The 21,709-nt window shown below is 52.6% G+C and overlaps 1 protein-coding gene across 4 annotated transcripts; it reads left to right on the top strand.

The window, feature by feature from the left end:
• Window positions 1-565: 565 nt before the first annotated feature.
• On the top strand, window positions 566-21,593 carry MYBPC2 (myosin binding protein C2). 4 transcript variants are annotated; one of them, XM_074315445.2, is made up of 28 exons: window positions 566-646; window positions 1,744-1,845; window positions 2,352-2,438; window positions 2,577-2,725; window positions 3,150-3,267; window positions 3,995-4,043; window positions 4,200-4,259; window positions 4,979-5,172; window positions 5,443-5,575; window positions 6,976-7,100; window positions 7,191-7,296; window positions 8,477-8,649; window positions 10,295-10,460; window positions 11,482-11,588; window positions 11,910-11,939; window positions 12,133-12,272; window positions 13,275-13,434; window positions 13,524-13,628; window positions 14,054-14,242; window positions 14,699-14,833; window positions 16,313-16,480; window positions 16,656-16,744; window positions 16,841-17,036; window positions 17,286-17,425; window positions 18,201-18,360; window positions 18,520-18,656; window positions 19,934-20,120; window positions 21,472-21,593. In XM_074315445.2, exons 1-28 carry the CDS (start codon window positions 628-630, stop codon window positions 21,480-21,482), a joined length of 3,435 nt encoding a protein of 1,144 aa, XP_074171546.2. In that variant the 5' UTR covers window positions 566-627; the 3' UTR covers window positions 21,483-21,593. The 4 variants fall into 4 exon arrangements, with proteins under 4 accessions (XP_074171546.2, XP_019597109.3, XP_019597108.3 ...); XM_019741550.3 differs by having other exon boundaries at window positions 2,349-2,438; XM_019741549.3 differs by having other exon boundaries at window positions 1,741-1,845.
• The last annotated feature ends 116 nt before the right edge of the window (window positions 21,594-21,709 follow it).

Here is a 21,709-nt window from a genome sequence, read left to right as displayed (position 1 = left end):
GCCCACACTCAGGGGCGGGACTCCGGAGTCCCCAAGACTCGGTGCCCTCCCTGCGGTCACAGAGACCTCCCCCCTGCAGCCGTCCTGCATTCGCTGGGAAATCGGACCCTCCCTCCCGGCTCTGGTTTCTCCAAAAGTCCTGACTTGGCAGATACTAAGAATGGCTTTCTAGACCCTGTCTTCTCCCCACCCCCGAGCCACTCACCCACTTTAGACCCCAGCTCCTTCCTCTCCCTCCTCCTAGGACCCAGGAGTCCAGGCCGTCATCCTTGTCCTTTTCCCTGGGCCCAAGAATCTGGACCCCAGGTCGCTTCTGCCCCCAGACCCAGGAGTCCAGGAGCCCAGCACCTCCTTCTTTAGACCCAGGTGTCAGAACCCAGCCCCCTCCTCCCTGGGGACCTGGCATTCCGCCATCTCTCCTTGTCCAGCTGTTATTTCTCGCCCTTTAGAACAAGCGGGGCGGACTGTGAGGCGGCAGGGGAGGGTGGGAAGGCCCCCCAGATGCCCCCTGAAGCCTCCTGGGAGTCACGGCACTCCTTAAAGGGCTCCCTCTGGGGGCCCACCTGTCCTCCCTAGGGCCCAGCCGGACACAGCTGCGGTCAGAGGAGCAGGAGGAGATCCGCCGACATGCCTGAGGCAAAACCAGGTGCCTTTCAGGCCTCCCTCCCCTACATGGAGATAGGTCCTTGTTTCTGAATAGGGACGAGGGGCTCCTGTCTTTGGGGTTGGGAGAATGGGGTGCCTCCTCCGTGTGGTGCAGAGTTCCCACCCTTGCATGGCATGGGGGCCCCTTCCCTGTGTGGTGAGGGGGTTCCTTTCTCTGAGGAGAGTTGGGACGCCTATCTCTGTAGGGAGGGGGTTCCCTTCCCTGTGCAAAAAGGGGGTTCCTTTTTCTGTAGGGCATTGGGGGCCCATCTCTGGGCGCAGATGGAGAATCTCTGTGAATTTGAGCCCCTTTTCCGGATGGGGCTGGGAGTCCTGTGTGTGTAGATTGGGGAGTCTTTGCTTGGTGATTTGGGTTCCTCTGAATGGGGATCCGGCCACTTTTCTGAGTGAGGATTGGAGCCTTTCTCTGTAGGGGTAATGGGGCCCCTGTCTGCGTGGTGAAGAGAACTCTGTATGAGGATGAGGGGATCTCCTTTCTATGGGAATTGGGGCTTCCCCATGTTGGAATTAGGGGATCTTCTCCATAGAGGGGCTAAGCGCTTTTCTTTATGTGCAGATTTGGGCCCTTCTTTGAATGGGCCAGGGGAAGCATTTCTTTATATGGGGATGGGGCTTCTTCTCTATGGGAAGTAAACAGAAGAGAGAAGTCCACGGGGAGGGCTCCCTCCTCCCCGGGTGTCCGGACCACTGGCACCAGGCCAACCAAGCTGTACAGTGGGCGTCGAGCCCCTTACTGCAGCTGGGGTGGCCCACAGTGGGCCAGGAGCCAGCGGGCAGGGCAGGGCAGAGATGCTGTGGTCAGCACAAGGTGTTCCGTTTCCAGCCCAGGGGAAGAGCTAATTTTACCCCCAGGTCCCAAAAGGTCAGGGCCTGGTGGCCTGGGTGGATGAGACACAGCCCGCCTGAGGCAAAGGGAAACCTGATCCCACAGACTCTCGGGATCAGAGATAAATTTAATTTTCTGCACCGTCGGGACACCTGCCTGAGGGAGGAGGGGGCTGGGGCCTGGACTCCTGGATTCTGGAAGAGGAAAGTTGGTGCGCGTGCGCTCAGTTGTGAACATCTACCTCACAGCAGCCCCAAAGGCCCCCGAAGACAAAGATGCTGACAAACCAGCTCCCAAGGAGGCTCCCCCCGAGGAGGCTCCCCCCGAGGAGGCTCCCGCAGAGCCCCCCAAAGGTGAGATGGTGTCCAACAGGCTCAGCAGAACCTGGACCTCATCCCCAGGGTCCTCTCGCTCCTCGCCCCTAGGCACTTTCCCTGCCCTCCCGATGGCCCCTCCCCTGCTCAAAGCCCTCACAGCCCTCACAGCTCCCCAGCGCCCCCAGGACATAGGCCAGTGCCCCAGTGTGGCCTTCAAGCCCCACCCAGCAGCTCCCAGCTCAGAACGCCCTAGTCCATCTTTACACCTCTCCCACCACAAAGCCCCATCCAAGTCCCTCCAGTCCACCACCCTCCAGTTTACAGATGGGTAAACTGAGGCCCAAAAAGATGGGGTGGCCTGGCCAAGGTCACGCAGCCCCCTGGGTGACACATGGTCTTTCCCAGATCAGGAAAAGCCACTCTGCCCCATGGCCTTTGGCTTCTGAGCAGAGGGCCCCTCAATGGCTCTAAGCCCTGTCCCCAAAGTGGCCTGTTGCCCCTTTCCAGCCTACCTAAGGCCCCCTAATCCTGTCTCCCAGCAGATACCCCACCTGAGGAACAGTCCCCCACTGCTGAGGAGCCCACAGGCATTTTCCTGAAGAAGCCAGAGTCTGTGTCAGTGGAGAATGGTGAGGGGGCCTGGCGGGAGGAGGGGAAGGGAACCCAGACTCCTGGGTCTGAGAGAGAAGGCGCTGGGGCCTCCTAGCTTCAAAGTCCTCTCTATAGAGTCTCCCTTCCATCCTCTACCTCCTCCACCCCCCACCCAGGAAAGGATGTGGTGATTGTGGCCAAGGTGAATGGGAAAGATCTCCCCAGCAAACCAACCATCAAGTGGTTCAAGGGCAAGTGGATGGAGCTGGATATCAAGAGCGGGACCCGATTCTCCTTCAAAGAAACCCATGACTCTGCCAGCAACGTGAGGACCCCGTGGGATGCGAGGGCGTGGGGGCCAGGACTGGAGGTTGTGTCGGCCTCACTTCTCAGAAGGCCTGTGAACACCTGAGGTGTAATCATGGGCCTGGAGCCCCACAGATGGAGACTTGGACCTCCAAAGGTGGAAGTTATTCAGGGCTGCTTGGTAGAGGTTGTACTGGACAGGAGAGGAGAGTGTTTGGGTTTTGCATGTTGCTCTTGGGCACGGCATGTGCATCTCCAGAAAAGTTTCAGGGAATCAAGGACATGGGCTCCCAAGGTCAAGATTGTGTAGGCATGGGACAGCTGGCCTCTCCTGTGGGGCGGGGGTTGGGACTTGAAGGGAGAGTTGTGGGTGGGCTCTGGGGGATGTGGTGTGGCACTGAGGGGTGTACACGTGCACCCACACCCCTGGCCTCGGCCCCCAGGTGTACAACGTGGAGCTGCACATTGGGAAGGTGTTACTGGTGGACCGTGGCGATTACCGCCTTGAGGTCAAAGCCAAGGACATCTGTGACAGCTGTGGCTTCAACATCGACGTGGAGGGTGCGCTGGAGGGGGTGTAGGAGCCAAGGGTTGTGGGTTTGGGTTAGGGGAATAGATGTGGGGTGAGGTAGACACAAGGATTTAGAGAAGGGAGTACAGATTCAGGGGCCAGGGTATTCAAAATTGGGGAGAGAGTCTACAGGCTTAGAGCATGAGCGGGTGTAGATTTGGGGATGAGAGTGTTCAGAATTTTCAAGTGCTCTTGTGAAGGCTCAGAGGGCAAGTTTTGTAGATTCCACAGTCACAGCATAGAGGCTTGAGAAAGTATCAGTAAGGGCTTGGGAAGTGAAGGTGTCCAGGTTTACAGAGTAAGGGTGTATGGGTTTAGGGTGAGGGCGTACAGGATTAATGGGAAATTACACAGATATGGGGGTACATGTATGGAGTCCTGAGGGTGTACAAGCTCTGGGGGTCTGCAGCCCAGGATGTGTGGGGGCTTAAATATGGAGAGCATAGGGAATGAGTTTGCCCAGGCCTGAGGAAAAGGGAGTGTTGGCCCAGGTGTGAGGGGCAGTACGCTGCTGAGAGAGGGTGGTACTACATGGCAGCCAGGGAAATGAGTCTGCAAGTAGAGGGTGTGTGGGTGTCAGTGAGGGGGTGTGCTGGTGCAAGAGGTAAAAGAAAAGGGGCCTGGGATAGGTTGCACAGGCCTGGAGGGGTGCCTTTGGTCTTAGATCAGACCTTGCCTCCAGCTCACCTTCTCTCTCACCCCATTGCCTCTCCCCAGCGCCCTGTCAAGACTCCGCTGGGCAGACTCTAGAAGCCTTCAAGCGTTCGTGAGTAACCATGTACCCTGGGGAGAGGGGATGTCTCCCTGTGGAGGGGGAGTGTGGGAGAAGGGAAGATCGGGCAATGCAAGGAGTTGGGGACCCAAGGTGAGTCTAGGGGGACAGAGCCTCAGTGGAGTTCACACCCCCTCTCAATGGCCACAGGGGCGAAGAGAAGTCAGAAGACACGGGTGAGCTGGATTTCAGCGGCCTGTTGAAGAAGAGGTGAGCCCACCCCCCTTGACATAGAGAGAGGAGATGGGGGCTCAAGGAGGAGAAGGATGGTGGGTGAGGTCCCACTGCCCTTGTTGCTTCCCACTACCATCGATGGACCCCCTGCTCACCCCTCCACCACCTCCTCCCTCTACCCACTCCCTGCCCACTCAGCCACCTGTCCATTCACCCCTCCACCCACACCTACCCAACCATCTGCCCATCAATTCACCTACCTCCCCACCCTTCAACGCTTCATCCTCACGTCTACTTTCCTGCCCACTCAGGCTCCAGTTCACCTACTCACCCACTTGTTCACCCAACCAAACATCCATCTATCCATTTGTCTACACACCCACCAATCTCATTCATCCATCCAACCGGCTACCTGTTTATTAATCAACTAATCCATCCATCCAACTATCGGCCCATTTGCCCATCTACCCATCTGCCATTACACTCAGCCACCCAGTTCTGAATGAGGAAGGGATGGCACCTGATGTGGGGGTCCGAAATATCCCTCTGGGGCAATGTGCGGAACAGACTGGAGGGGAAGAGATTGGATGGAGCTCAGGAGGCCAGGGTGGAGGCTGGGGCAATGGTCCAGGAAGAAGAGAACACAGGATAACAGGCCTAGAGAGAGAAAGTGACTCAGGCAAGATGCACAGCAAGTGAGCAGAGAAGGCAGAGGGAGACCCCATGGTGGCCCAGCCTGCTCTCCCCACCCTCAGGGAGGTGGTTGAGCAGGAGAAGAAAAAGAAGAAAGATGATGATGACCTAGGCATCCCACCTGAGATCTGGGAGCTCCTGAAAGGGGCAAAGAAGAGTGAATACGAGAAGATCGCCTTCCAATATGGCATCACCGACCTCCGGGGCATGCTGAAGCGGCTCAAGAAGGCCAAGGTCGAGGTCAAGAAGAGTGAAGGTCAGTGTTGGCCTGAGGGGAGATGGGTCCTGCCTGTAGGAACCCCAGCTTTGTGGGTATTCGATATTTGGACCCTGGACCTATGTTTCGGAGGTCTCAATTTGAGGGATAATAGAATCCTGTTCTCAGAGACCTCCGAGTTTGTAGGAGGCTTCTTGATCTTGACCTTGGAGAGCCCATGGTCTGAGGAGAGAGACTTGGCAGCCCTGGGGATTAGCAGGGCAGTGAGAACCTCTCAGTTCCAGCCACCCCTTATTCCTCCATCTGCAGCCTTCATCAAGAAGCTGGATCCAGCTTACCAAGTGGACAGGGGCAATAAGATCAAGTTGATGGTGGAGATCAGTAACCCAGACCTTCCCCTCAAGTGGTTCAAGAATGGCCAGGAGATCAAACCAAGTAGCAAGTATGTGTGTGGGTCAGTGTCTGGGTGGGTGAGATCCAGGGCCCAGAGAGAGCGCCCAGAAATAACGCTGGCCACTTTTAACCAAGAAAGGGCACTGCATCACCCATATGAAAATTGCAAATACCTCAGTAGAAAAATAGACAAAGGCAAGAAAGACCAAGAATTCAGTTGAGAGGAAACCCAAATAGCCAATATGCTGTGAAGTACACATTCAACCTTGCCAATAACAACAATAATAATAATAACACAAATCAAAACAACAGTCTTTCTGCTCTCCAAATGGGCAGAAAGACTTTACAAAATGGTAAAACCCAGTGCTGGAGAAGACATAGGGAAATAGGTCCACAAATGCTGCTGGTGGGAATGTAAATTGCTGACTCTCCAAAAGGGCAGTGTATTAGAAAGCCTTTAGATTGTGCAATTCTAGGTATTTAGCGTAAGGGAATTACTGTGGTTATGCTTATTTAGCCACGAGGATGTTCACCAAAGCATTTGCTGTTGTAGCAAAACATGGAAAGCAACCAAAATGCACACTTTCATACTCAGGTGCTGTGCAGTCACTAAAAAAGATTCTGAAATGCATGTACTAACTTGGGAAGTTGTTCACAATTATTACACGCAGAAGCATAGTTCCCATTTCTGCTTCACAAAATGTTATTTACATATGTACAGATAAAAAGATTGGAAAGGCAGAGACCAAAATGTTTGCAGCAGTGATCTCTTGGTGGGACAGTTACGGATGTGTTCTTTTTAAATTATTTTTTTCCTTGGCTGTGTTTTCTAAATTTGTCATCATGAGCATTCTGGATAAGATAAAAAGTTCTATTAGTTAAGGTACAGGTTAAGTTGTGGTGACAGAGTTCCTAGAATACATTACTTTAAGTTAAAGAGAAGTTGTGTTTCTAGTTGATGGAGGCAGGTGGGCCAGCTCTCCTCTTAGAGACATTTCTGGGACCCAGTTTTCTTATTTTTGGCTACACCATTTCCTGTGGCATTGTCATCTGCATGACTGAAGCTGGGTGATGGGCACATCAGTGTCTGGCAGACAAGGAGGAAGGAGAAAAGGCCAGAGCAAGCAATTCAAAGTTGCAGATGACCTAGCAGTTACTCGCATCATATCCACTCATATTCTATTGGCCCACGCTCAGTAGTGCAGCCACCCCAGCTGCAAAGGAGGCTGGGAAATGTAGTTCTCTAGGCGGGTTGCTGTGTGCCACTGCTAAGTGGAAGGAGAAGATGGATATGGACAGTTAGCATTTTATCCCTGGTTATTTAAATAGTGGAAATTGGATCATCTATCCCCTCCTGCGTAATTTATCTCTGAGAGGGAGTGACTTGGAGGGAGAGGGTAGATCTACCTCAGGGCTAGGCTCTGGGTTGAGGTGAGATTTTTGCACCAGGTATGTGTTTGAGAATGTTGGTAAGAAGCGAATTCTCACCATCAACAAGTGCACCATGGCGGATGATGCTGCTTATGAAGTCGCTGTCGCTGATGAGAAGTGTGTCACCGAGGTCTTTGTCAAAGGTGAAGCCGGGATTTGGACCTGAGCTTGGGGATTAGGGTTCTGGAGAGATCCTGAAACTGCTGACTTCCAGTCTCCACTATGCCCCACAGAACCGCCAATCCTGATTGTGACGCCCCTTGAGGACCAGCAGGTGTTTGTGGGCGACCGGGTGGAAATGGCAGTGGAAGTGTCGGAAGAGGGAGCCCAGGTCATGTGGTAAGTGACTCTTGAGTCCTGATCGCCACACAAGTGCCCACGGCTTCTTTGCATCAACCCTGATTTTTACGGTCTCTCGTGGAGACTTTGGATCTTTACCCAGTAGTTACTAGTAGTCAGCTTTTCTCTATAAATCCTGACCTTCACCCAGGACCTCCAGAAATTCTACAAGAACTCCTGACTTATACTCATTCCATCCTTTTCAGGGTCCTTTTCCTGATCCCTGCTATTTCAGATTCATTAAATTATTTATTCATCTATTCAACCAATCATCCATCCTTTGGTCTATCCACTCACACATCCACCCATCTGTCCCCACACCCACTCATCCATCCATTCATCTACCCTTCCATCCCATTGATCAGTCCATCCATCTACATATCCATCCATCTATCCATCCACCCACCCATCCACTAACCCACCTGTCTACCCATTCATTCTTCCATCACATCTACTCACCCATCCAACAAATACTTACTGAACACCTATTGTGTGATGGCACTCTTCTACATATTGGAAATATAATGGAGAGAAGCTGTATCAACATGGTACCTGCCCTCATGGAGTTTATAATCTGGTAAATTGCTGTGGTGTATATGTATAAGAGGTGGAGACAGGTTATTAGTCATGTCATCATATGACTATATATGAAAGTTCTATTTTCTGACAAGTGTTTCAGAGGAGCAGTGACTGATGCTGTAACCACTTTTTAACAGGAAGAAGGGACTCAGGAAGTCAGGGAAGGCTTCCTGGAGGAGGTGACGATTGAGATGGAATTTGAATGATGAGGAGGTAGAAGTGCAGTGGGAAGGGAGGAGTGTTCCTGATAGAGGAACCACCACTTACATAGGCCACGATATTTGACATCTTTCTGTGATCCCAGGACTTCCTTCATGCTCTGACCTCTCTACATGACCTCTTTTTGTGCTCCATCACCTACAACCAGGACCTTGAGGCATCTATCTCCCTGTGACCCATGACCTCCTCTTTTTTCTCCCCTTGACCCCCACCTGTGACCCACCCATTCAAGATGACTCTGCCAACCTTAATCTCTCCTCCCTCCCTTCGGACTCCTGACCCCTGCTCAGGACTGTCTCTCTGGCCCCTGACTCACCCTCTGATATCCAGACCCAGGGCTGTGTGGACCCCTCACTTCCCCCTTCATGTCCCCTCCACCCAGGATGAAAGATGGCGTGGAGATGACGCGGGAGGATTCCTACAAGGGGCGGTTCCGCTTCAAGAAGGATGGAAAGCGTCACATTCTCATCTTCTCGGAAGTGAGCATGGAGGATAGGGGTTGCTATAAGGTCATGACCAACGGCGGCCAGTGCGAGGCCGAGCTCATTGTGGAAGGTATGGGGCCTTCAGGTGGGGCTGGGGCCGCACTGAGCATGCTTCTCTTCTCAACTCAAAAGTTGCCCAGGCCCTAAATCTCACAGTTGTCCCTGACGCCCGTCTTTGCCTCATACCCTACATGGAATTCACCAGCAAGTTCTGGTGGCTCCGCCCTCAAAGGAGATCTGAATCTAAGCACTTCTCCCCACCTCCACGGCTCTCCTCTGGCCCAGGTCTCCATCCCCTCATGCCTGGACTATTGCAGTAGTCTCCTTACTGGTTGCTCTGTTTCTATACCTGCCCCCCACCCCCCACCCACACACATACCAGCCGGAGTGATCCCTATAAAACGTTAAGTCAGCTTGTGGAAACTGAACACATTCTGTAGTCTAGGTGACAGTATTGTACCCACATCCATTTCCTGGATTGAATACTGGATTGTAGTTATCTAAGATGTCACCATTGGGGGAAGCTGGGGGAAGTGTACACAGGTCTCTATGCGCTATTTTTGTAAACTCCTGTGAATCTATAATTCTTTAAATATAAAAAATAAAAAATAAAAATAAAAACTCAATTCATTATAGGCCAAACAAATTATGGTATATTCATATGTAGCCATAAAAAAGGACACTTTTTAAATTTATTGTTGTGGAAGGATTTCCAAGATACAGTAAGTCCTCACTTAATGTCGCCGCTAGGTTCTTAAAACTGCAGTGAAATGACATATCATGAAACCAATTTTACCATAGGCTAATCAACATAAACAAGAGCTAAGATCAATGTTATAACAAAATAACATTGAAAAAAATGACTTTATTCAAGGACCTGCTTTTGGGTGAAAAAACAAATGTATTACTGTTTGTATAAGGGGGAAAAGAGAGGAAGGAAGGAAGGAAAGAAGGAAGGAAGGAAGGAAGGAAGGAAGGAAGGAAGGAAGGAAGGAAGGAAAGAAGGAAAGAAGGAAGGAAGGAAAGAAGGAAGAAAAGAAGGAAAGAAAAGGGAAAAAGAATGTATATGCACATTTGCTTTCATAGCTGTAGACTGTCTGGATGATGCCTTTGGAGAAGGGACCTAGATCTGCATGATTAGAAGTGGTTGGGTGTGAGATTTCCCCCTCTGTATGTAAATCCTCTTGTCATTTTATTTTTAAACCATGTAAATGCATTGTTTTTTTGGGGGAAAATTTAAATGTAAATCAGATCCCAGCTGTTTTCCCACCACCCTACTGCCTCACTCAAAGTCAACGCAAAGTCCTTTCCGTGACCTCCAAGGCACATGATCGGGCCCTGTCTGCCCCACCCATTTCATCTACCACAGTCACCTCGCTCATCTGCACTGGCCTGTTGGCTGTTTACATACCAACAAGCCTGCTTTGCTTCACAGGACCTTTGCACATGCTGTTCCTGTTACCTGGGGACTCCTGCATCCTCCTGTGGACCCCTCCCTGTCTTCCCTCATGCCCTCTTCTTATACATTTATGTGTTTCCCTGTTCACTGTCTGTCTCCCAGCTAGAATGGGAGGTCCACAAGGCCAGCAGTTGATTCTGGGTTCATGGCTGTATCCCCAGTGCCTGGAACAGTCTTTGGCACATAGTGGGTGCTCACAAATATTTGTGAGGCGACTGAAGCTGTGACAGCCCCATCTCCTTCTCTCCTTGTCCAGAGAAACAGTTGGAGGTCCTGCAAGACATTGCCGATCTGACGGTGAAGGCCTCAGATCAGGCCGTATTCAAGTGTGAGGTGTCTGATGAGAAGGTGACGGGCAAATGGTATAAGAATGGGATCGAAGTTCGGCCCAGCAAGAGGATCACCATATCCCATGTGGGCAGGTGCGGAGTAGCCTGGGGAGGTGGCTGGGGGGTGGGGTGTGTATCAGCTAGCTCTAGCTGCAGAACAACTAACCCCAGACTTAGTGGTTTAAAAGAACAAGGATTTATTTAATTGTGAATCTGTGGGTTGGTGGGAGGCTGGCTGATTTAGGATTGCCTTTCTTGTGCCTCTGTGGTCAGCTGAGTGTCAGCTCTGCTGAGCTTGTGATTTATCAGGACCTCAGCTGGGAGAACTCGGCTGCTTCTGCTCTGGTCCTTGTGAGGCCTCATCTCCTAGTCGCGCTAGTCCTGGCATTGTCACGTGGCAGAAGCAGGGGTCCCAAGAAAGTGCCAGGGAACAAGGCCTCTGTGGCCTGGGCTGGGAACAGTCCCCATGTTACTTCAGTCATATTCTATTGGGCAAAGGAGTCACAGGCTGCAAGGTCTCATTGCCAGGGCATGGAAACAGGGCGAGCAAAATCTGTGGCCATATTTGCAGTCTACTACAGGGGCGCTAGCTAAGGAAATAGGGGCTGGAATTCAACAGGTAGCACATGGACACCCGAGAGAAATACCTGGTTATCTGGGGAATGCAGAGAGCCACCATGATGTCCATAGAACGTTGAGTCCTGGTGGGTTTCCTGACAAAAGGTTTTGGTGAATGTAGTCTTTCTCCAGAGATTGTCAGGAGGGGATCAGGAGGGCTCAGCTGCCCACTTCCAAGTGTGAGGAACCCTGCCTGCTGGTGGTGTCAATAATGGCAAGACTGAATCCTAAAGCTTAAAGGGCACTCACTATATGCTTTACAACCCTGGTGTAGATTATTATCCTTGCCTCTATTTTATAGATGAAGCAACCGAGGCACAGAGAGGTTAAGTATCTTGCCCCAGGTCACACAGCTAGTAAGGGGCAAAGCTGAGATTTGAATCCAGCATTCCAGAGCCTAGAATGTGGACATGTAGATGCACTGAGGAGGGTGTTTCTCCATGGTGACCCCCAGGTGACCTGGTCTGACTCCTTCTCTATGCCCCCAACCCCTTAGGTCCCACAAACTGGTGATTGATGATGTCCGCCCTGAGGATGAGGGAGATTACACATTCGTGCCGGATGGCTATGCCCTGTCCCTCTCAGCCAAGCTCAACTTCCTGGGTGAGGAGGCCCCTTCGTTTTCCCCCAGGGTCTGTATGCTCCCCTCAGGACTAAGTTTCCCTGACTGCACACTTGGGGAGATAGCGGGCATCTGCTGATCACGGGGGCAGTCAGATGAGAAGATGAGGGAGAGCACTGTATATATTGCAGAGTGACCATGTGGGAGATACATGAGACAAGGGACACTCGTGGTCCTGAACCCACCCTAGCACCCAAGGTCTCAGGGTGATGCCAGACACTCCCCTCTGCCTCTGGGGTGTGATGGTGGGATGAAGGGCCCACTGGATTCACACCTGACCTTTCAGTCTTCTGTTTCCCCAGAAATCAAGGTGGATTACGTCCCCAAGCAAGGTAAGGGCCAGGGGCTGCTGTGGTAACCATGGCCTGGGCTCCCAGGTCTGAGGGAAGAGGGGCTGGGGGCCTGAACTCCTGAGTCTCTAAGGCTGGCTGTTGGAACCCAGCTTCTCCAGAGATTGTCGGGAGGGGATCAGGAGGGCCCAGCTGCCCACTTCCAAGTTCCCCAGAATCTCTTTTCTGCCACCAGAGCCACCAAAGATCCACCTGGACTGCTCAGGGAAGACCACAGAAAATACAATTATGGTTGTGGCTGGAAACAAGCTGAGGCTGGACGTGGCCATCACAGGGGAGCCCCCTCCTGTTGCCACGTGGTTGAAGGGGGATGAGGTATGGTGGAGCTTCCCCTATCTGTCTCTCTCAGCTCTGCTGGGTGACTTTAGGCAAGTTGCTTTCCCTCTCTGAGCTTCAGTTTCATTGTAAAATGAGGATTGTGGTTCCTTCTTCGGAGAGTTGTTTTGAAGATTGGCAATTATATTTGTCCATCATGCGGTACTGTCCTAGCACATAGTGGGTGTTCCATCCATCCATCCATCCATCCATCCATCCATCCATCCATCCATCCATCTTTCCATTCATCAATTAATTGATTAATTCATCCATCCATCCACTCATCCAGTAATTAATCAATTTGTCAATTTATCCATCAACCAACACAGTTGTCCATCCATCCATCCAACAAATATTTTCACCTTGTATGTTCCAGGCCCTGGGACAGTTCAATTTTTCTTCTCTCCTCTGGGCTCCAGTTTCCTCTTCTGTAAAAGGGATAGACTCAGTCTTCATTCATTCCTTCGCTCAGCAAACACCCCCTGAGCTTTCCTCTATGCCAGGCTCTGTGCATAGGCATTGAGGATACAGCCATGAATCAGACGCAGCCCCCGCCTTCCCGGAGCCCTCACTTTGGGAGAGAGGCAGACACGTGCCCAAACAGTCACAGTCCATGGTGATCGGGGATGAGATATAAAGGGAGGTACTGGAATCCAGGGGATGGGACCATCACTTTCAGCTGAGGGCATCCAAGAGTGCTTCCTGGAAGAGGCGACTTCTGGGCAGGTTCTGAAGGATGGGTAATAGTAGAGGAGACAGAAAAGTGGGTCAGGGCATTGCATGCAAAATCCTGAGGATGAGCCAGTCCAGTGTTTTTAATGAAGGGTGGTGTTTGGAGGGCGAGGAGGGCAGTAGGGAGGAGTGATGAGGCTGGTGCAGGTCCAACAGGTCCTCTACTGCCGGCCCTTGTGCATGGTGTGGTGATGGGGAGGCACTGGAAAATTCCTAGCAGGGGAGGGGCAGAGGCAGGTCTGGGCAAGGCCACCTGGCGGCTGTGTCCAGGTGTTCTCAGCCACCGAGGGCAGGATCCGCATCGAGAAGCGAGTGGACTGCAGCAGCTTCGTGATTGAGAGTGCCCAGCGGGCAGATGAGGGCCGCTATACCATCAAGGTCGCTAACCCCGCTGGCGAAGACGTGGCCTCCATCTTCTTGCGGGTTGTGGGTGAGCAGAGAGAGCCGAAGGGGCTGAGCTTGGGGGTGGTTTCCCCGAGGCCATCAGGGTCCCCCTGACTCTCCTGCCTCCCACTCCAGATGTCCCAGACCCCCCAGAGGCTGTGCGCGTTACTTCGGTTGGAGAGGATTGCGCCACTGTTGTCTGGGAGCCACCCAAGTATGATGGGGGGCAAGCAGTCACCGGTGAGTCCCTGTGTGCCAGAGTTCCCATGACCTCTGACCTCTTTTACCCCTGATTTCCCTTTGACCTCCAAGAGTCCTTAGCATTCTCAGTGACCTCCCCCCTCTGGGGCCTGGTTTCCTCCTTTGACATCTTGCAATCCCTTCAGTCTTTGCATCAATTTTTACTCCCTAACGACCTGGGAATCCTCATTTTGGCCAATAGCCTGGGATTTTCTGTGACCCCTGACCCTGATTCATGACCTGTGACTCTGCTTAATCCCTGAGCCCATGACCTCTGACTGCTCTGTGATCTTGAAATCAACCCAAGATTCATGGCTTCAGGTCTCTCTGGGCCATGTAACCTTTGACTCACTGCCCCAGCTGACCTGTGACCCCTCCATGGCCTCTCCACGACCACCCACGCCTCTCTGCTTGCGGCAATCCAGGGTACCTCCTAGAGCGGAAGAAGAAGGGGTCTCATCGCTGGATGAAGCTGAACTTTGAGGTCTTTACGGAGACAACCTATGAGGTCACCAGGATGATTGAGGGCGTCCTGTACGAGATGCGGGTCTTTGCTGTCAATGCCATTGGGGTGTCCCAGCCCAGCGTCAACTCCAAGCCCTTCATGCCTATTGGTGATGCCCCTCTACACCTCACTGAACCCCCACCTCTAACCCATGCCCTGCCTGTCATTGATCTCTGACCCTACACCCTGGCCTTTGACCCTATGGAATCTGCTGACTTCTGTCCTCTCTCCTCCAACAAACTAACACATTGACCCCCAGGCTCACCCACCCTCCTGACCTAGTATATCAGTTTCCGACCTCTATGCTCCTGGACTCTGTGCTGTGGCCTGGATAGCCCACTGACCTCTGAGCTAGCAGACTAACACCTATCCCTGCCCTTGGAGACCTCACTATCCCTTGATATCTTGTTTTAATGACCCTTGTGACATGTCCTTGCTCATTGACCTTTGGCCTACCATATTGATCGATTTTCTGACCAGTAACTCCAACTCTGACCCCTGATCCTCCCTGCTGACCCCTGACCCCTCATTTACTCCCACCTCCCCTTTCTCTGGATCCTTACAGCTCCCACAAGTGAACCCCAACACCTAACAGTGGAGGATGTGACAGACACCACCACCACCCTCAAGTGGAGGCCCCCAAATAGGATTGGGGCAGGCGGCATCGATGGGTATATGGTGGAGTACTGCCTGGAGGACTGTGAGTGACCCTGTCTGGCCTGGTGGGGGGCAGGGGCTCACATGGACCCTAGTGGGTATCCAGTCCAGGGCACTGAAAAGAGGGCAGTGCAGGGACTCGTCTCTGGTGCAGTGTGCTGCCTTGTGGTTTCTCTACTGAACGTGAATTCCTGGGATGGGAGGGGTCAAGCCAGGCCCCCAGTGACCAGCTTTTCCTCTCTTCTTCCCTTCGCCCTTCTCTTCCTCCCTTCCCTACACCCGTCCTCCACACAGCAATACTTTTTCATCTATCCATCTATCCTTCCATCCAAGTATTTACTACCTACATTCTTTCTTCCCATCCATCCATCCATCCATCCATCTTTCCTTTCTTTTCCCCTTCCTTCCCCCCTCTTTTATCTCTCCCTCCCTCCCTACTTCCCTCCCTCCCTCCCTTCCTTCCTTCCACTGCCCACCTAGTCATCCATCCAATCATCTCCCTAAAAATATTTTGGATCATTCAACTGTCCATCTCTCCAGTAACATTTTTTTAATCAATAAATCTCTCTTTACCATCATCTTTCTCCGCCCCCCTTCCTTCCTTCTCTCCACCCATCCATTTATCTGTTTGACCATCTAACCATCTATCTATTGTCTCTCCATCCATCCATCCATCTATCCATCCATCCATCCACGTGTTCATCCAACCACTCATCCATATTTCCACACATCCAACTCTCCATCCTCCATGGAACAAATATGTATTGAGCACTGACTCCGTGCCAGGCCCAGTGCCGTGGCTATGGGGCAATCTCCAACATGGTCATCCCACTGGGAATACAGACAAGATCATCTTGACACCATGTCCCAGGCCTTAAAGTCAGACAGGTGTGGGTTCCAATCCTGCCCCTACACTTTCTAACTGTGTGACCTTGGGCAGGTCTCTGAGCCTCAGTTTCTTCATTTAAAGATGGTGGACAGTTCCCATCTTGACAGGGTACAGTGATGACTGCATTTGGTAATGCAAGCACATGACGGATGGTAGGACTCTGGTCAGCTTCTTCCCTTTTCCTCTTCACATTGCTCTTTACCCCATTCCTACCCTTGGCAACCCCTCCCCAATCTGTGTCATCACCACCCTGATGCTTCAGAACCTACTCTTGTTAGACTTTACTCTGTTGATTGTTGGTCTGACTTACACTGGTTCACCAACCCATGGCAATAAATTCAAAATGGAAAGGCACTTGTCACAGGGGCAGGAAATTGAGGAACTGTCTCTAAGCACTACTCTCAATTCCTTTCCCTCTCTGAACCTCAGTTTTCTCATCTCTAAAATGGGAACAACATAGGGTGGCAGTGGGAATGATGAGCTAATGTGTGCGCCACTCTTCGAACCTGGTCATAATAAGTGCTTAATAAATAACTATCTGGTGCTAGTTCAGTGTGCGGGATGGGATAACAAGCTGAGGGACTTGCAGAAAGGTGTTGAGGGAAGGTTGTCAGCATCGCTCCTCTCCCATAGCTGAAGACTGGATCCCGGCTAACACGGAGCTCGTCGAGCGCTGTGGCTTCACTGTCAAGGATCTTCCCACAGGAGCGAGAATCATCTTCCGGGTCGTTGGGGTGAACATAGCAGGGCGCAGTGAGCCAGCCACCCTGGCTCAGCCAGTCACCATTCAGGAGATTGTGGGTGAGCAACCCCTGACCCTGCCCCTGCCCTTCTAAAGACCAAGTTGGTGTCATTCAGCCTGCCCTTCCCCGCCGTCATTAGGGCGCCCCCTACAACCTCGTCACCATGGTCTCCCCATCCCTCCCGCAAGTGTCCCCAGCCCAGCGCTGAGCCCTCCCTGTGTTTGTGTCCTCAGAGCAACCCAAGATCCGACTCCCCCGCCATCTCCGCCAGACTTACATCCGCAAAGTGGGGGAGCAGGTCAACCTCCTCATCCCCTTCCAGGTGCGTGGGTTGGTGTTGGGGTCAGGGGTCAGCTCATGCTGGCGAGACCCCAGCTGACCTCTGCTCCCTGTTGCCGCCTGCCCTCGCCCCCCGCAGGGAAAGCCGCGGCCCCAGGTGGTGTGGAAGAAGGCCGGGGCGCCTGTGGACTCCTCCCGCGTGAACGTGCGCACCAGCGACACGGACACCGTGTTCTTCATACGGCAGGCAGCGCGCTCGGACTCCGGGGAGTACGAGCTGAACGTGCAGATAGAGAACATGAAGGACACAGCCACCATCCATATCCTGGTCGTGGGTGCGCAGTGGGGGCCGGGCCGGGCTACCATGGGCCAAGTGGGGATGGAGGGAGGGAGGTGAGAGGAGGACGGCTCAGGAGGAGGGGGGGAAGAGACGGAGTGGGGTGTGTATGAGGAGAACGGAGTAAAATGGTGAGGAAACTGGAGTGGGGGGAAGGCCTAAGCGATCAGAATAGGGATAGGAGGTGAGGAGGTTGGCATTGGAGAGGACACCTGGGCTGGCATGTAACAACCACCCCCTCTTCCAGAAAAGGCAGGGCCACCAATGAACGTGATGGTGAAGGAAGTGTGGGGCACTAATGCCATGGTGGAGTGGCAGCCCCCCAAAGATGACGGGAACAGTGAGGTCACGGGGTACGTCATCCAGAAAGCCGACAAGAAAACCATGGTGAGTCCAGAGCGGCCTGGGGCAGAGTGGGGTGAGCCAGGGGTGGGAGGAGAAAAGCTGGCTGATTGTCAGAGCAGATGCTGCTGTACTCATTTCCCAACTGGGGAAACCAAGGCACCGAGAGATTGGGAGGATGGGCTGGGGCTGGGAGGGAAGACTTTTGGCTGAGATTTGGTGCATGATGGGTTTTCTTTTTCTCTTTTTATGGAGGTAAAATTCATATAACAAAATTAAGCATGAACCATTTTAAAGTGGCATTTAATACATTCCCCGTTGTGCAACCACAACCTCTTATCTAGTCCCGAGACATTTCCATCACCCAGAAGGAAACCCTGTGCCCACTAAGCAGTCACCCCGCCATTCCCTCTCTCCCAGGCCTGCCAACCACGGATCTGCTTTCTCTCTATGAATTTGCCTATTCTGGACATTTCCTATGAAAGCAGCGCCAATAGGTAGCCTTTTGTGCCTGGCTTCTTTCACTCGGCCTCATGTTTTCTAGGTATCAGTGCTGCACTGTAGCAGGTGTCAGTGCTTCATCCCTTTTCATGGCTCTGGGCTAACATTCCATGGTTTGTAGCTACCACATTTTGAGTCTCCCTTCACCTGCTGCTGGGCACTTACTTGGGATGTCCCATCTTCCAGTCATGTGAATGGTGCTGTTGTGAATCGTGGCTTTTCTTAGCTCTGCGCACACTTTGGTGTGCTTTCCTCATCTCCTGACTCTTCTTGTGTCTGTGTCTCCAACTGTCCCGGCCCCTCCGTGTCTCCACACTAGGAGTGGTTCACCGTCTATGAGCACAGCCGCCCCACCTGCTGTACCGTGTCCGACCTCATCATGGGCAATGAATACTATTTCCGCGTTTTCAGTGAGAACATTTGTGGGCTCAGCGACTCCGCTGGCCTCTCTAAGAATACAGCCCAGATCCTGAAGACAGGTATCACCACTGACCTCCGTGTGGTCCGGTCCCCCTTATTGGCTGGGGTCTGACCGGGACTTCTCTGCACCCCCCCACACACATACTCAAGGTTAATGGCACCTGGTGATGGTTGGGGGGCAGTCAGGATCAGCTGCCTTACAAGTGCATCTCCCCCAGGTATCAGCTGGAAACCACTTGAGTACAAGGAGCATGACTTCCGGACGCCTCCCAAGTTTCTGACGCCGCTGCTGGATCGGGTGGTCGTGGCTGGTTATGCTGCTGCTCTCTACTGTGCCGTCAGAGGCTACCCGAAGGTGCCGTGTGCGCGCGTGCGCGTGTGTGTGCCCGTGGAGGGAAATGTTCGCCAAGATGAAGCCCCACGCCTCCCGCCATACTGGCTCTTCCTCCCTGACTTCTCTCTCCTCTTTTAACCCACTTCCTGTCTCTCTCCTCTTCTGACTAGAGCCCAAGTCTCAGATCATTGCACTCAAATTTCCCTCCAAAACAGAAACCTTGGGGGGGCAGGGCGGAGTGTCTAAACCTCCAGGGCCTGTTGTTTCTTCCTGTGCCACCAGGTTTCATGACTGCTTTTTGGGAACATGGACACTTGTGGCTCACCTGGACCAGGGGTTGGCAAACGGTACTCGGTGGGCCAAAGCTACCTGCCACTGGTTTCTCTAAATAAAGTTTTATTGGAACACGGCCCTGCATACTTGCATAGTGTGCATGGCCACAGAGACCACAGGACCCACAGAGCCTAAAATATTGACTACCTGGCCCTTTACAGACAGTTTGCCACCTTCTGGTCTAACATGCTAAGATTTTAGCTTCGGCCCCTATAACCACACTGTGGATTCATTAGTTCACCTCCTCCGTTTCTATCTCTCTGCATCGTTCTCTAAATCCTCCACTTACTCATTTACTCCACTCATTTATTCATCTCCCAATCCATTCATTTACTCAGTTCATGCATTCATTGCATTTGTTTATTTACATCATTCACTCCATTTATTCTTTCAACACACGTTTGGGGGCTTTGTATGTGCTGATGAATCAGACAGGAAGACTGACACTAATTCAAAGTCACACAAATGACTACAAAATTATAAAGGGTGGCAAGTGTGCCAGAGAAGTGCAGGCAGTCATGAGTGTGTGGAAAAGGCCTTTGGGCTCCAGCCCAGGGGCCAGGGAGTGACATGTGAGCTGAGACCTGAGACAGGAGAAAAGAGGAGGGGAGAGCAGAATTAGAAGAGGGAACAGCCAGTGCCAAGGTCCTGAGGTGGGAACCTGTCCCATGTGTTTCAGGAACAGCGAGGCGGCCAGTGTGGTTAGAGCAGAGGGAGGGAAGAAGGGGAGTGGGAGGTGAGACCAGAGGAGTAATTAGGGCCCTGTGGGCTGCAACGAGGAGTGAGCTCTTCCTCTTACAGAAGAAGAGACTGAGGGTCAGAGAAGTGACTAGTCCAAGGTCATCCAGACAAAATTAGGAAGTGGCACAGCCAATATTAGACTCCAACTCTCCCTGCCAAGGCCCGTTGGACATGACCCAGGGGACACTTTCTAAGCTGGCCTCCTCTCCCACTCCTCTTAACAGCCGAAGGTAGTCTGGATGAAGAACAAGATGGAAATCCGTGAAGATCCCAAATTCCTGATGACCAACTACCAGGGGATCCTGACACTGAACATCCGCCGACCATCCCCCTTTGACTCGGGGACGTACTCCTGCCTGGCTGTCAATGAGCTGGGGGAGGCACTGGCCGAGTGCAAGCTGGATGTCCGAGGTGAGGAGGTGGCGTCCCGGCCCCTCTGCCTGGCTGACCTATACTCATGCCCTTTACAAAGCTAAGTGGAGGCCCTGCTCTGAGCAGAGCTGAGGTCAGAGCTGTCAGATGGGGCCCTCCAGGAGGAGGAGTGGGAAACCGGAGTCAGACCCAAGAGGAATGACGCAGGGTGACGGGTCGGAGTGAAGGCAACACAGGGCATCGGAGTGGAGGTGGAGGGAGCACCTGACTCAGCCTGGGCAGCTGTCCAAGGTTTCCCTTGGAAAACCTTGGAGTTGAAGGACAAATAAGTGAATGAGGGGAGCTTAGCAAATGATCGCTAAGTCTTCCAATGGGCAGATATGTGGACACAGCGTCAAAGCAAACATGGGTGGTGGCCCAGGACTGGGAGCCATGGGAACCCAGTAAAACCGCTCCCCCCCACCCCACCCCCCGCACAGCCTGTCCTCAAACTCTGTTCCTCCTGCCTCCGCCCTGTCCCCTCCTCTCAGCCCCACCCTTGTTCGTCCTTTCTCCTGAATTCTTACCCAGCCCCTCCCCACCTCCGTCTCTCTCTCTCCAGTCCACCACATAGGGCTCTACAGGGCTCTCTCTATGCAGGGTTGACCTGCCTTGCCTGGACACCCCAGCAGCCCTGGAGCCCCTCAGCCTCATGTCAGCATCCCGCATCTGGCACCCCCACCCCTCTCCAGCCTTACGTGCTCGTTTTCTTCCACACTGTTCCAGTCACACCAAGCTGTTGGCAGTTGGACAAACTGGCTATGCTTCCTCCTGCCCCTGGGACTTTGCATATGCTGTTCCCTTTATATGGAACACTCTTCCTCACCTTCCCAACCCTGGGCTCCCATCCATCAAATATTTGCCACTAACCAAGTCCCTCAGAGGCGGCTTTCATAGTCCCTCCCTGACTGTGACTTCCCCTGGCCCTGATGACAACCTAGCAGATAGAAGTGGCCACAAAGGCTCAGAGGGCACACTCTCCCAGCTTTCACATCGTCATTCTTGCAGGCTGACTCAATTTCTTATGTACTGCTGTCCCCTTTATCAACAATTGAATCAGCAATTGAATATCCCCGTTTCAGGATTCCAGAGACGGCTTGTCGTCCACAGCTGCTCAGAAATCCCTGATCAGAATGTTCAAGTTTGGGGTTCAAAACTACAGTAATTACTGGCACCATGATGTTGTGTTGGCCACCCATGTGGGGGGTGGAGCAGAGTGGTAAAGGGGAGACTTGCTCCCCCTGCTGGTCAAGTAATCCAGCCGGCAAAAAGGCCTGGCAAGGGCACAGGCATTGGGGAAGCCAGGTCCCTGCGGTCCCCCTTACCCACCCTTTTCTCGTGTCCTCCACAGTGCCGCAATGAAGCTCTCTTTCACCAGTTCGGATAATTGGCTGCTGAGTTCTAACCTGGACCTCCCAAACAGTATTTCCCTTTTCTGAATCATCACTGAGAAGATAAATAGTCTTGTCTGGAGTTGCACTTGTCTGTTCTTGAATTTGTAGCTCCGCCTTCCTCATCTGTAGGGGTTTGTCACCTGGGGATGGGTAATGGGGACAGCCAGGTTGGCGTGGCAACCACCATAAGGCAAC

The sequence above is a fragment of the Rhinolophus sinicus genome, chromosome 8 (genome assembly GCF_057876585.1).
Source record: "Rhinolophus sinicus isolate RSI-liver-muscle chromosome 8, RSI-T2T, whole genome shotgun sequence".
Lineage (NCBI taxonomy): Eukaryota > Metazoa > Chordata > Mammalia > Chiroptera > Rhinolophidae > Rhinolophus > Rhinolophus sinicus.
Note: the sequence above shows the minus strand (reverse complement) of the source record. Positions and strands in the feature narration are given on the sequence as shown.

Excerpts from the sequence above, each read along its gene's own strand:
- MYBPC2 (XM_019741548.3), top strand. Across the intron at positions 12,273-13,274 it reads CGTGGTTGAAGGGGGATGAG|GTGTTCTCAGCCACCGAGGG; the intron begins GTATGGTGGAGC and ends GGCTGTGTCCAG. Across the intron at positions 13,629-14,053 it reads TGGGGGGCAAGCAGTCACCG|GGTACCTCCTAGAGCGGAAG; the intron begins GTGAGTCCCTGT and ends GCGGCAATCCAG.